The sequence below is a fragment of the Syngnathoides biaculeatus genome, chromosome 12 (assembly GCF_019802595.1).
Source record: "Syngnathoides biaculeatus isolate LvHL_M chromosome 12, ASM1980259v1, whole genome shotgun sequence".
Classification (NCBI taxonomy): Eukaryota; Metazoa; Chordata; class Actinopteri; order Syngnathiformes; family Syngnathidae; genus Syngnathoides; species Syngnathoides biaculeatus.
In genome coordinates, this window is record NC_084651.1 from 6,607,729 (window position 1) to 6,621,124 (window position 13,396).

At 44.0% G+C, this 13,396-nt stretch overlaps 1 protein-coding gene across 9 annotated transcripts in view; it reads right to left on the minus strand.

Moving 5' to 3' along the window:
* The window catches only part of mgmt (O-6-methylguanine-DNA methyltransferase), a 135,422-nt gene that overhangs the window by 57,358 nt on the left and 64,668 nt on the right, over positions 1-13,396 (minus strand). For all 9 annotated transcript variants that reach the window (XR_009797425.1, XM_061836995.1, XM_061836993.1 and 6 more), the window contains 2 exons: positions 5,853-6,016; positions 1,388-1,527 (listed from right to left, as the gene is read on the minus strand). Coding sequence is in view for 8 of the 9 variants with exons in the window: in XM_061836995.1 (XP_061692979.1) it covers positions 1,388-1,527; positions 5,853-6,016 (304 nt within the window). In the remaining variant the exon portion in view is untranslated. The remainder of the gene's footprint in view (positions 1-1,387; positions 1,528-5,852; positions 6,017-13,396) is intronic.

A 13,396-nucleotide genomic window follows, 5' to 3' on the forward strand; every position in this document is an offset into this window, starting at 1 on the left:
AAAAGATGCGGTCGGACTACTTTTGTGTACGACAAGTGTTCTCTCTTACGCCGGCGGTGCCCACAGCGCTACACGGGCACCGTTAAACGGCCTTTGATCAAAGGGTTTGATCAAAAAGGAGAGACACCATTTTGCCCTCTAGCCCTCCGTTTGGCACACCACGGCCAAAGACGCGCACGGACGAGCTTCCGGCGTGAGATTTACGCGGGAAAAAGGTACAAAGATCGGAACCGAACGTGTGGGCGCAAAATGGTGCTGGGCACAGAATTCTTCTTTTGTTTTTCTCTGAGGGGGCCGCTTACTTTGCCTGGATGCTTGTTAAAAGGCAAACACTGCGTGAGGGAAGACGTGGAAATATAAGACCCTCGTATTGAGTTCATCGTTAATGCCTTTCTAATTTATTTCTGCACTTTGTTTTGTCTGTGGATGCTTATTAAAACAAAACCTTGTATGGTGAAAATAGCAATACCGGGGAAATCCAATACAAGATATGGAAAAAGTTTTGCCTTTACGAATGCTCAATTTCAAAAAGGTATATATGATCTATTTTGGTTATTGTGGGCGTAAAGCATTACTGAAGGTCAGGGGTCACCAACATTGGTGGCCGCGGTGGCTCCCAAGAGGCCTCGTGAGTAGCCCGCGGGCCTGTTCTTAAAAACATGAAAATAGCTCCCCAGTGGTGGGACGTTGTGATTTCCTCACTAGACATAATTTGGAAATCATGGTCAGTGTTTTCATATGGATACCATTCATTATTGATAACACCATCGGTACTGAAGGTAATTTGAGCAAATGTGTTATTTCAAAAGTGTGTATCAAACTGGCTGCCCTTTGCATTGATCAGTACCCAGGAATCAGCTTTCAGTTTAAAAAAGGCTGCTAACCCCCCTGCATTATGTTAAGAAAATATTTTGGGATATTTACGTTCCCTTATTTAGCTACTACACAACCAAATATATGAGAAATATCTCCAAATACAAGGCAGTGAATTTCTACAACAGTGTAAACTACAACCACGATATGAGAACATACAATTAAATTAACAACTTTCATAACTGAGCTAAGTCATCTTCAAGAAGGCAGAATTTTAGATTTTACATTTGTGCAGGTACACCGAAAGGTCAGGTGTATTCAGATTATAATGAAGTTTTTGAATATGGATTTAAACTACATTAAATAGAAATATTCATCCAAAGACGAGTCATCATAAAAACTGCTTATGTAATGTCTGACTTGTGCTAATCAATCAAGGTACACGTGGCTCATTATTTAACAGCGTAAGTCAAAATGCCCTCATTATCATTTTCAAACACAATGGGCAATTTCGGATCTTCTTGATCATCATGCGGGAAGTACGGGAATGGGGAAACCCGTCAATCACACGTACCGGGTTCTTCCTCATGGCCCCGCCCACCGCCCGCGCTGCTCTGGGGTTTCCCGCCATCTCAGCCAGGCGTTTGTAAGAGACAGTGTCCCCGATTTTCACATCTCTGAACAGGACGTGCAGCACGCGACTGGTGAACATGTCTGCGGGAAAAAGGGGGGGGGGGGGGTAGATGAAGCACCGGTTTCTTCATTTAATCAATCAACGTGACAGCTGAAAAGAGACGAGCATGAAAATAAACCACGTGTGGCAACGTGCATGATCGCATTCAAGTACACGCATCCAAAGTTTGACACTTTCAGCTACATTTAAATCCCCATCAAGTACTCGTTTCCAAGCTAAAAACATAGAAGTCCCTCCATTTGACCTTAGCACAAGTAATAATATGGTACAGTAGGTGATGTGAGAAAATTATTTCCATGGCAGGAGGAGAGAAAAAAAAAAAATCTAGGTTACGCACTGAAAGGTCACAGCTAAAATTAAAAAAGTTGGCTCCTTCATTTAAAAGGATTAAGAGAGGCCAAAAAGACGGCAAATCTGCTCCAGATTTTTAATAATAATAATTTGAATGTTGCATACCATTTGTGGCAGAGGGATGACTTTGAGGTTAATCAGACCAATTTGTCCTTTTAATTGCTTTCTATTCAGAGTAGATTCATTATATCATCTCCACTTAAATGGCAGAATTCTTCAAATCATCTGCAGCTTAACCGGCCACATTAACAGCTCTGATTTCATTAGCACTTTAGCAGTAGCTTTATCCCCCCCCCCCATGCACCCCACCCCTTTCATTTTTTGGTGGATTACCGGGCGGCGGCCAGGCGTGTTTGTCTAGGCTGCGATTGATAAAGAAGAGGCGACGCATTTGAGAAACCTGGAGATGCTCTGGCGCTGAGCTTTTGTAGCAAGCGAACGACACTTTGGGTGGAAGAGAAGACGACGGCGGGAACAATGGTGTCGTTATCGGGGTGGGGGGGGGCTGAACTTCGCCTAGTATACACAAGCGCGTGTACTCAGTCATGAAAATTCAATTAGTGATCTCCCATTCTCTCTCATTTATATGGTCTAAGAGAGCACATGACAAGTGATCTAGGAGAAATCCCCCCAAATTGGCATTGTGTGAAAACATGTCACACCCCTGTCTCACTTCTACAGAGTGAACATCCTTTGCTCCCCAGGCTCCCTCGCTACCTCATAGTCACTCTCCGCTACACAAAGCCGCGCGAACAAGGCAATTTGCCTAAACTGGGGGGAATAAGTGTAAAACCTAAAGGGGATACATTTGATTGATGCGCACCCATGTGAGTTCTTTGTCTTGAACAAGGCCCGTAGGTACTGTTTAATAATTTTTCAGGTAATAATCACGCTGTCAACGAGATGACGGGCTCTTACAGAGACAGAGCCAATGTTATGACGAGAGAGGATAGAAACCCCCCCCCCACACACACACACACACCTCCCCGACCTCCCCGAATTTTGTTTTATGCATTATTCCCCCTCACGAAAGTAAGTCACTTTTGTCCCACATGACGCGCATATTGAAATCGCTCTGTCACTGATGTGCAGACGACAGTTTGCCCAGACTTTTAGCGGTGACAAATCCCGCGTTGACGCTTCCCTGCAAACAACCGAAAGTCTGCGCTTTAGCGTAAAAAGCAGCAACAAGCTCTTGCTGTTGTTTACCTTCTTCTTCTCCCCCCCACCCCCCCAACTAATTCCGGGCAGCCATTTTTCCCAGAAGACTTCCAGCGACAAGACGGAAAAAGGCAGCGGCAGAGGTTAAAGAATTGTGCCCTCATTGACGTCGGTGACAGTTTTCACGCGGGTCAGTTGATGAGAGTGGGGAGAGGCGGTCCCCCCCATAGCCCCATACTTCATAAATACACTAATACGCCGGGTCTGAGGTCAAGACCCTCTTTAGATCGGGTGCAATGATGTCAATTGTTTAAATAAAAGTTGGGAGAAGCCACTCACATGTTTAGACGTGCCCGTAATTATGTGACAGGTACGTTAGCTGCCAGGCGGCCAGGTAACGGGGCGCGCACGGCGCAGGCCGAGCAGGATCAAAGGGATCTGCTGATTATGAAGTTACCGGCTCCCGTGATTGATTTCCTCATTATTTTGGTTATGAGAGCAATTTGGAAGAGGGCGGGGGACGTACAATAAAAATGAGTTCCATCAAGCGTGCTAATGATGGATTGAGTGCGACGACTTCAAGTTGACAAGTCACGTCGTCGTGCACGCTTGCGAGAAAAGAAAAAAAAAAAAGACGACGACAATGCTGGATATACAGCTACCTCATTATCCTTTGTGTCTAATGGGAGGGAAGACTTTGACTCCCAGTCAAAGTGTCTCCCGAGTCTTGAGGGATCCATGCGTTTGAAGGCTGACGGGGTGCTGATGATTCTCTGATTATTCGATATTCTGAAAACGTTCATTTGCCTAATTCCTCTCCACATCACAGGGGCGAGGCCTGGTGAGTGTCTCATCTCGCCCTGTGCTGTGCGCAGGGGGAGGTTCAGGCTCCTGCAGGAACGCAGTCATTTGGGCTTTGAAGAGCGCCCCTGTAAGCCCCCACCACCACCACCACCAAGCTCCCGTAGCTCGTGCCCCCCTTCCCGCACATTCCCTGCGCCGCTTACGGAGACTAAGATCCTCTCGTCTGTTACATATGGATGTATAATTAATGAGATAGGAATATGCATCGTTTTAAGAACCCACGATGGCGTCTGTGTTTTCCTGGAGGTGGTGCTGGTGGTGGTGGTGGTGGTGGGGGTGAACACTGCGCAGACGTACGTGTGCGCAGTGCGCGAATGACACACGCACGCACTCGCCATTCCCCGTACCTCAGAGGACCAAAGTTGCGTGTGATGTTGCGTCTGACAATCAGTCAAGATGCGGTGGAAACCGGCACCTCGGCTCTCCTTTCATGTCACCTCTGCGGCTCAGGTATATGGTGACAGCTAATATGAAAAGTGGCTTGTTTTGTCAGAAACGTGTAAATAAACATGGCAACACTTCAAGCGAAGGTCACAACTCAATATTACATGACAAGTGTAGCGAGAGCGCTGTCGCATTGAGGCTCTCCCGCAAGATAAGCGAGCAAACAAAAGTTGGTTGTCACAGATTGTAATGACCTGATTAAACTTGCTTTTTCTTTTCTCTTTTTTTTTTTTTTTTTTGCTTGCTTCCCAGGCATGAGTCGCAGCTCGTGCAACAATGAGCCGAAACTTCATATTTATGAATGAACGAGGAAGGAGAAGAAAAAAAACAAAACAACAACACATCGCTCTATTGTCCTTCCTCAAAAGACAAATACTCTTGATGCAAACATTTAACATTTTTATACACGCCTGGCCTGTGGTTGCGACTACTGAGAGCAATCCGGCCCTAAACCCTGTATTTACCGAGCCCCAAAACAACAGGCGAGGGAGGCGAGGTGCAACACAGCACAATCACCTATTCAGATCAGGTACTAATGAAGAATTCCATCTATCCTGAAATTTAATTAAAACCCCAAAGACTTGAGATGAGATGCGATTTGAAAGAGCCTGGGGCAGGTACACAAGCACTTGGTGGCGAAGGGAATCGCACTGAAAGGTGATATCGTAATTGGTCCTGATGTATTTCTGCATTGCCTTTGCGGGAGTGTGGGACTCTGTAGCTGTATACGGGGGTCTCGACGGAGTACCTGCTCATTGAAAATGCCATCACTCAAGCACTGCGGGTCTGCATGAAATTAGAGGGAAAATGAGGCCTGATTGCAGGGGAAGGCAGACACAATTGTTAAATGCATATATTAGAAGGATTTCTTTTTTCCGCGCGAAGGTGTGAAGCTGCGTCTAAATGAGCGCTTTGGAAAATCTTTAATGCGACGGTGCGACAAGGCCTGAGAACTTTGCGAGTTCAAATATGGCCCGCCAGGCGGATCGCGTTGTTTGCTACCTCGGGACGAGCACAATTAAAGACTTTTGTCTTCATCCGGCGCCCGGCATCGTTCGCGCGTGCGGAGTGAAAGGACACTAATTGTCCATTTTTATTCTCTTTTTCTTTTTAGCCTCGCTCATTCCGGGGGCCGAAGTGGCTGGCCGGCGCCAACAATAAGCTCATTCAAACTTTACCACCATTCACATGTTCTCATTAAAAGGGAGCGTGGGGGAAGAAGGGAAAAAAAAAAAAAAAACGTGCTTCCTGTCTGAAAATGTCAAGAGTGGAATTCGATCAGTTTCAAAGAATGTGCCAAGAATCATGGGAAAGCTTGCCAAGACTAACACGCGTGGTAAGAGCCGCCACAGATTACTGAACCAAGCTACAGGTCTGTGTTCTGTTCTCGCCTCCCTCTCTCTCCCAGCTATAAAATACTTCATTATAAACACAGAGCGCCAGTGAGTGTAAGTGATGTAACTGACAATTAAGAGTGAAAGGCTGATCCCGGCCGCGGCTTTGCAAATATTTATCCGTGACAGACCTGCACTCAAGGCGGGGTGGTGAAAGGCGGGCGGCGGGAGACTCCCAGCGCTGTGTGGATCGCCGAAGTACGCCTGGAGCCATTCTACGCAGCGCCGCAACCCGGGGCTCGTTTCTGCCGAGCCGCCGTTGACCACGCGGCAGCGCGGGGGGGCCTCGGCGCTCCTGCGAGGAGACGAGGCGAGTGGGGGGGGGGGGGGGGGGATCAGAGGGGCAATCAAAACACGACATTCCCGCTCGAGCCTGTGCTAAAATACGCCACAAGGGTGTAACTGGACGCCCGCGGGGTCACGTAAGTGCAGGATGACATAATTTACTCAGTGAAATGTAAGTTGTTATGGGGGACATGGTCAAATACAAAGTTACACCGTTCGTCTGTCACTCTGCTTTACGTGAAGAATAAAAAACAAGCTGAAGAAATGTAAAGACGTTGACCCAGGCGCTCGGAGCGCAGGTATTTCTAACAGCATCCATTTTTATACGTCTTTTGGCCTCCGGTGGAAGTCACACGTTGGTCAACGAAAACACCCCTTGTGTTGTCGCTCTGCCTTTTCCACGCATTACTTTCTTCAGGATCTCATTGGCAAAGAAAATGTTAAGCCAGCCACTTGGGTCGTTTTTAACCACAACCGTTTAAGTCACACACGGGTCACTGAATACTGACTATTGTGCACTTTGAAGGAAGTACTTTAAGCATTGGCTAAGACAATGTAACGATTTTAACCTCGCCACAAGGGAAAAAAAAGTGTTTATTTTGGCGTCATATAATATTGCCATACATAAATGTCTTTCAATCTTAAATCCAAAGGGTAAGTAGAGTTGAGGTCACGGAAAACATGAAAACGTCACTTACTGCGTTTTTTCCGGGAATGACATTTTGGCACGAATGACCTCACATTTCACTCATATTTTCTTTGATCCATTTTGGAGAAGGAATTTGTTTTTAAAAATACACATGGTTTTTTTTTTTTTAACAACGTATACTTTTTTTGTGTGTGTGTGTTTTGGTCACATGCAGACTGCGGTTAGGTCACTGAAAAGTCTTCCAAAACACCAGCCGGGGTGAAGGAACATGATACTTTGCAAACGGCCAGTGGTTGAGTAGAATCAGAATTTTCTATGCAAGCAAATGATAATTTACTTTCTTTAAATGTGTTGAATATTTAGTCACCATAATAAAGAATTAAAGTTAAAAGAATCTCAATTCAACTGAAAGCTCACACATACTACATAATTTCCAACATTATTATTATTGTGCCTTTACTAAGAATTTTGCTATTGCGACAGTTGGGACATACCCTTTTTTTTTTTTTTTTTTTTTTTTTATAAAGCCAGGTAGGAAAAAAAAATCAATGAATTTTACATGTATACACCATACTGTATGATTTGTTCACGTGGAAAAACTGTATGTACATTCATGTCTTCTGGCCTATCTTTTTTTAATGAAGTCACTGATATTTTCATTTAGTGAGACAATTATCATGACGTTCACATTTTTTTAGTTGTATTCATAAATTATATGGCGGACCCACTATAGTCTACATATACCATCCCAATGTTCTAATTGTGCCTTGTCCGAGGATTTTTTTGTTCTTCTGGTTTCCATCCATTTTCTTTTGCCGCTTATACTCACGAGGGTCGCAGGGAGTGCTAGAGCCTATCCCAGCTGTCAACGGGCAGGAGGCGGGGTACACCCTGAACTGGTTGCCAACCACGGAGACAAACAGCCGCACTCACAATCACACCTATGGGCAATTTAGAGTGTATAATTAATGTTGCATGCTTTTGGGATGTGGGAGGAAACCGGAGTGACCACCCGGAGAAAAGCCACACAGGCACGGGGAGAACATGCAAACGCCACACAGGCGGGGCCGGGATTGAATCTGGGTCCTCAGAACTGCGAGGCCAATGCTTTACCAGTTGATCCATCGTGCCGCCTCTTCTGGTTTCTGATTGCTAAAATTGTCACAATTCTAGGAATTGGATTGCCATTTTACATGTTTTTCAATCCCCGGAAGAGGATGGAATACATCAACATAACTCATATTCATGTACGTACTGTATGCATGTAATTTTTTTTCTACTTTTCTATTAATGTACACGAGAACACCAGTGTGAATGTTTGGGACTGTCTTCTTTAGAAATGATCTCTTTCCATCAATTACACAAAAAATCTTCTGCTCTCAGGTTGATTTATTAATTTGCTCATTGTTTTGTTAAGTTATTAAATTATAGCGTGACATTGAAAAGTAACTCTACTTCACTAGTCAAATAAAAATTAGTATTGTAGCACTACAGCACTTGAATATGAATGGTAAAGCGTTTGCACGTGGTCTGTTTTTAACACTTTAACAGTGAAGGATTTTTTTGGCCAATATTCTGGAGGAAAAAAAATTAAATTTAAATGTTGTTATGAGCGCAGCCATACCCTCAAGTATGGTTTGATGAAAGCCAAAAAGAAACAGTGCTAATAGTTTAACAACATTAAGGGAGTGGAGTCATTTCTAGAGAGGTGAAAGTCTTGCAGCTATTTGTGGAAAAAGTTAAAAAGCTCGGCATTAACAAGAGTTTCAACTCCGGTTGGGTCGAGTTGAAAGTTCATGATGAGAATAAATGATGTTTTTTTTTTTTTTTGGGGGCCAGAGCCGTGCTGGTGAGCAAAGCGCTGCACTTGGACGTCCGTCCATCGTAGCACAAGTAGACACTTGGAGGAATTTGCCGACGGTTGAGTTGGCATCACTTAACAGCTGAATTTCTCCGTGCCACTGACCACCCCCAAGGTCAACGTGAGCAGACTGACCCATATTTGACACTTAAAGACCCAACAGGGAAGGGTCCTCTCTTAGCCCGTGCATTACGGAAAAGTGGACCTCAAGCTGTGATGCGGATCTTAAAGCGGGCCGCCAATTCCATTAACTGCTGTACAGCACCTATAAATAAATAATATCGTCATTTAAGTGCCTCGCTTTCAAAATTGGCTTATCCTGTACAGTATTAATAATGGACATTTACTTTGTTAAACACACAGCGCATCCGCTGGCCTCCTCGCCAAAGCGTCTTCACACTTTTGCCGGTCACAACGTGCGCGGCACATTATGACCTCCGCTAGGTTTTGTTAGCTCGCAGACTTCCGCAAAAGCTATAAACGGATTTCTAAGAAAGTTTGTGGAGGGTCAACTCTAGTTAACATTTTAAAGGGCATTTTTCAACTTTAAATTCACACTGATTAAACAATGAATTGTCAATGACAGCACAAAGGCTCATGCCAGACTTTGGCTTCTCCTCCGCATAAAGATATTGCACAACGCATTCCAGGACTCTTATAATAAACGTTTTTTTCTCACCCATTGGAAGCCTTGACTCATCGTCATAAAATCTGTATTATAACTTTACTTGACCTGTCGTCTGTGTCTTCCTCACTTCGTGGGACCCCTCCGGCAATAGGTCGCCTCAAGATTGAAAGTCTGGATGTTTTATAGAAGACGATAATATACATTCATGTCAACTTGCTTTGTTAAAAAAAAGGATAATTGTGGTGAAGGGACTGGTCACCCACAAAGGTACGCGGCTTACAGATTTATTTCCACTTGTTAAACTGCTTCGTCATCTTAGTTTTATTTAATGCAAGGCACATTGGGAAGATGATGTCGCCACAGTTGTCTGTGAAATATCAAGGGGGCTGGTGGGGGGGTGAGCATAAACTCAGGCGCAGACGACATCATCGTGACATTTTAATCAATGACATTGCATTACATATTTTTTAAGGGAATGAAGTTAGCAATTCATCATGATTTAGGGGTGGTTTTGTGTTCATAAGAGAATGAGATCAATTTCAATTACCGTAATTCCCGGCCTACAGAGCGCACCTGGTTACAAGCCTCATTGAGTACATTTGTAAAGGAAATACCATTTGGTACATCCACAGAAGCTGTGGAAAAGCTGCAAGTTAGCGTTAGCACCACACTAGCGCAAGTGCTAACACTAACAGGGCTGTTTAAAATAAAACTTGCCGGTAAATATCACTGAGACACGCCAGTAACACAGCAGCAACACAATAGCACAGCGCGAACGGCAGTGCAGCGTTAACAGTGCCGGTAAAACCCACTTCCTCGCCACATATATTCCACCGGTCTCATTCTTACTTTTTTCGCCCGAGTGCCCCCTTGCGGCCGTTAGAAAAAAAATGCACAAATGAGCCACATCACCGCATACACCACAGGGTTGAACGCGCGTGAAAAAAGTTGCGGCTTGTAGTCCGGAAATTACGGTTAAAAAAAAAAAAAAAAAAAGTGATTTTCTAGATGTGAGAACTTTGCCTGACAGTCCCAAACATGAAGCTTTGCATGTCGCCATCTTAAACGTAATTACTGGTCCCAGAAATGTAAAAAGAGGTTTGTGTTGAAGATGTTTTATTTCATACAATTCTAACTTCCATTCAAGTATCAGAATAGATTAAAAATGACCAGTAATAACATTTTAACAGATTATTTTACGACTCATATTGTAATGGAGGTCAGAACATTTTGTGACCCTTGAATGTAAGTATGCCTACTCCCTTAGTTCTTTTGAAATAAGTCCTAAAAAAGCCAACTAGAAAGCAAAATATGCCCAAATTAGTGCTGAACTTGACTACAAATCACGCCTGATGTCCTGGATGACGGATTTGAACGATGATTATTTTTTTGCCAATTAACAAGCCTATTTTTCACGCAAATTTGTGTCAGACACAGAATGATATGACTTCAGGGCAGATTCAACTGTGTTTGGTGCTGATCTAAATTGGGACTGATTGGCCGAGGTCCGTGCTACACTAGTGGCATTCTACTAAGAGACGTGTGATGCCAGGCTTTAGCAGAGGACTGGGACCCCGCATCTCCGCCGGGCATAGTTTGTGGCCGTGCGATGAAAAGCCTCCCGGGTGCCGTTGCGCGGCGGCCGGTAAATACAGTCCGAGGTGTGAATACTCTAATTTTTACATCAACCACACAGCGGTTTATAGTTGGGAACTCGCAGGTCCGCCGGTGGGGTCCCCGCTCCGAGACCCTTTCAAAGAATGGCCGTAGCTCATGGCAACCTCTGGTCGGCATGGGCGAGTGCTCAGCCAGCCCCTACTTGTCATTGTCTCTCCTTTTTACCCCCCCCCTCCCCCGCCCACTACCACCACAAACAGCCCCTCTTCTCCTCACCATTTCTCTATCCTCCCATTCCAGCTCTTTCGCCTCTCCACCCTGACACCCACCGTTCCATCCCCCCACCCACCTCCTTTTTCTCCCTGCAAGGCTCTTCAGGCCACCTCGCTGTAAACCCCCCCTCCATCACAACCACATCCTCTACCCCTCCACACACACACACCCTCTCCCTGAGAGAGGATGTTCCACCCGCTGCACACTGACAGCTCAGGGATATTGTGTGTGGAAATGTTCCTGTTGGACCCGCAGGCCCTTACAATCTGCCGGACAAAGGCTAGCGCACCTTTGCTTAAGGCGGCTCACCTTTGACCCCCCCCCCGGCTCGCACTTCACACTTGTCACCATAGCTAATCCCCCCCCTCCAACCCTCCACATCATCTACCTTCCCGTCACAGATGCGCCCCGCTTTCAAGGTGCGACGCGTGAGTGATGCAACATTGACAGTAGTAAAAGTTAATGCAATGCGCCACATGTTATGGCTGGTAAACAAGAGCCAAAGAAATAAATAAAAGGGAAGAACAACACGAGTGGAGCTGAAGTCTGTCACCTCCAGGTGCGATGGGGGATTGTTTCTAAAGAGCACAAGGGCAGCGGAGATGTACGTTTTGCAACACAACATGTCCACTCTCCTCGGTGATTCATAAATTACCCTGCAACACAACAACAGTGTATAGACTTGGATTTACTCTTCTGGCATGTCATCTTTGTGCCGTCTTGACTACAAGTAAAACACCCCCAAAAATAAAGTTGTACCTGATTTAGAGCTTTAAGTACACTTTTTTTTTAAACAATCTATTTTACATACATATTTCGGCCTTTTTCTGTAAGGAAATTAAGTTTTTTTTTTTGGTGTAATATCTCATACAATCATTATCGGGGACTCGGTGGGTGGTTCAAATCCCACTTCTGTTTGTCTGTTGTCAAAAGTGTCCTTGGGCAAGACGGTGAACCCTAAATTGCTACAATGCATGAATGTGTAAAAATTGCTTTGGGTCCCATCTATATATTATAAGTCCTGTCCATTTTCTGCTTTTTTTTTTTTTTTGCTCTCTTTAAACGTGAATTTTAATGTTTTAAATATATAATTTTAAAAATTGCATTAAATATTATACACACTTTGGACTTTGACTTCAGTTTGGATTTTGTGTAACTAGGCTAATAAATTCAAGTGTTTGTGAAGATGTAGACTGTTAATGTAGCTTTTCGCTCTAGTTGCTAGCTAGCTCACCGCATATTGGTTAGCTGCCACTTAGTTAGGTACAAAATGTTATGAGTTATAATTTAAGGCTTTATTGTGTTTATTTAGTGTTTAATAAATGTGTAATAATGCACGTATGACAGTATGTGCATGAGGGACTAGGGGATGACTCGGGTTTTACTGTTTCTCGTGTTAAGATTTATGCTGGGAACACGTCTGACTCAAATGATTCCAAATTGATCCCAAAGTGAACTTCTGTTTTGAAATATTAATAGAACAGGTCATCATTAAAGAATGGTATCATATAGAGGTTTGTAGAAAGAGATTTTTAAAATCACACATCGACATGGGTATTTTTCATAAAGTATTTTTTTGTGTTTTGGCCTTTTGTCCACATCCAACCTGTGAATATTTTCTTTTCTATCTTCAGCCCTAGAAAATGTAGTAATTGCTTCCAAAGCGCTATTCCACACCTTTTTTTCTTTTATTCAGACAAAGAAAAATATCTCCTTCCATACAAGTCTTGAGGCTAGTTATCATATTTTGACTCCATCACAGGTAATAACAAATAATTCAGGCCTAGCCAGGATGCGCTGCACTAAAAAGAATATTTCCCTTGATAGCAGATTGTGATTCCAGAAAATTTCTAATATTGTGCTCCTGTCACAATCAATTTCCAATTACCATAAATCATTGCTGCGCAAAGTGGGAGTCATTTGGAGCACTGCCCATTTCCTAATATAAAGAATGAATTGCGCATTTGTATAATATTGCAGGTTATTTTATTCATCCACGAGGAAACAATCAAAGGAGACAAAGGAAGAAGAAAAAAAAATGTTGACTTTAAATTTTCCAATTTTCTGAGCTGCATTTCGGCTCTCGGCTCGCACGGGTTTTCAGTGAGACTTTTTCTATCAAGTGTAGAATGAAACAGGTTAGCCACAACATCTAATTGAAAGGAATCTGGCGAAGGGTGTAATGGTTTAGCTCGCACAAAAAAAGGGGGGAGGGAGGGAAAAAAAACTCAGAACTCATGCCTCCATCCTGTGAAGCGTGATGGCGCTCATCCCGACTCGATCGGCTGTCACTTTTGACACAGCCTGCCAGGGTTCTCCTTCACCGATCATGGGTAACATGGCGGGTCAGAGGATGAAATAG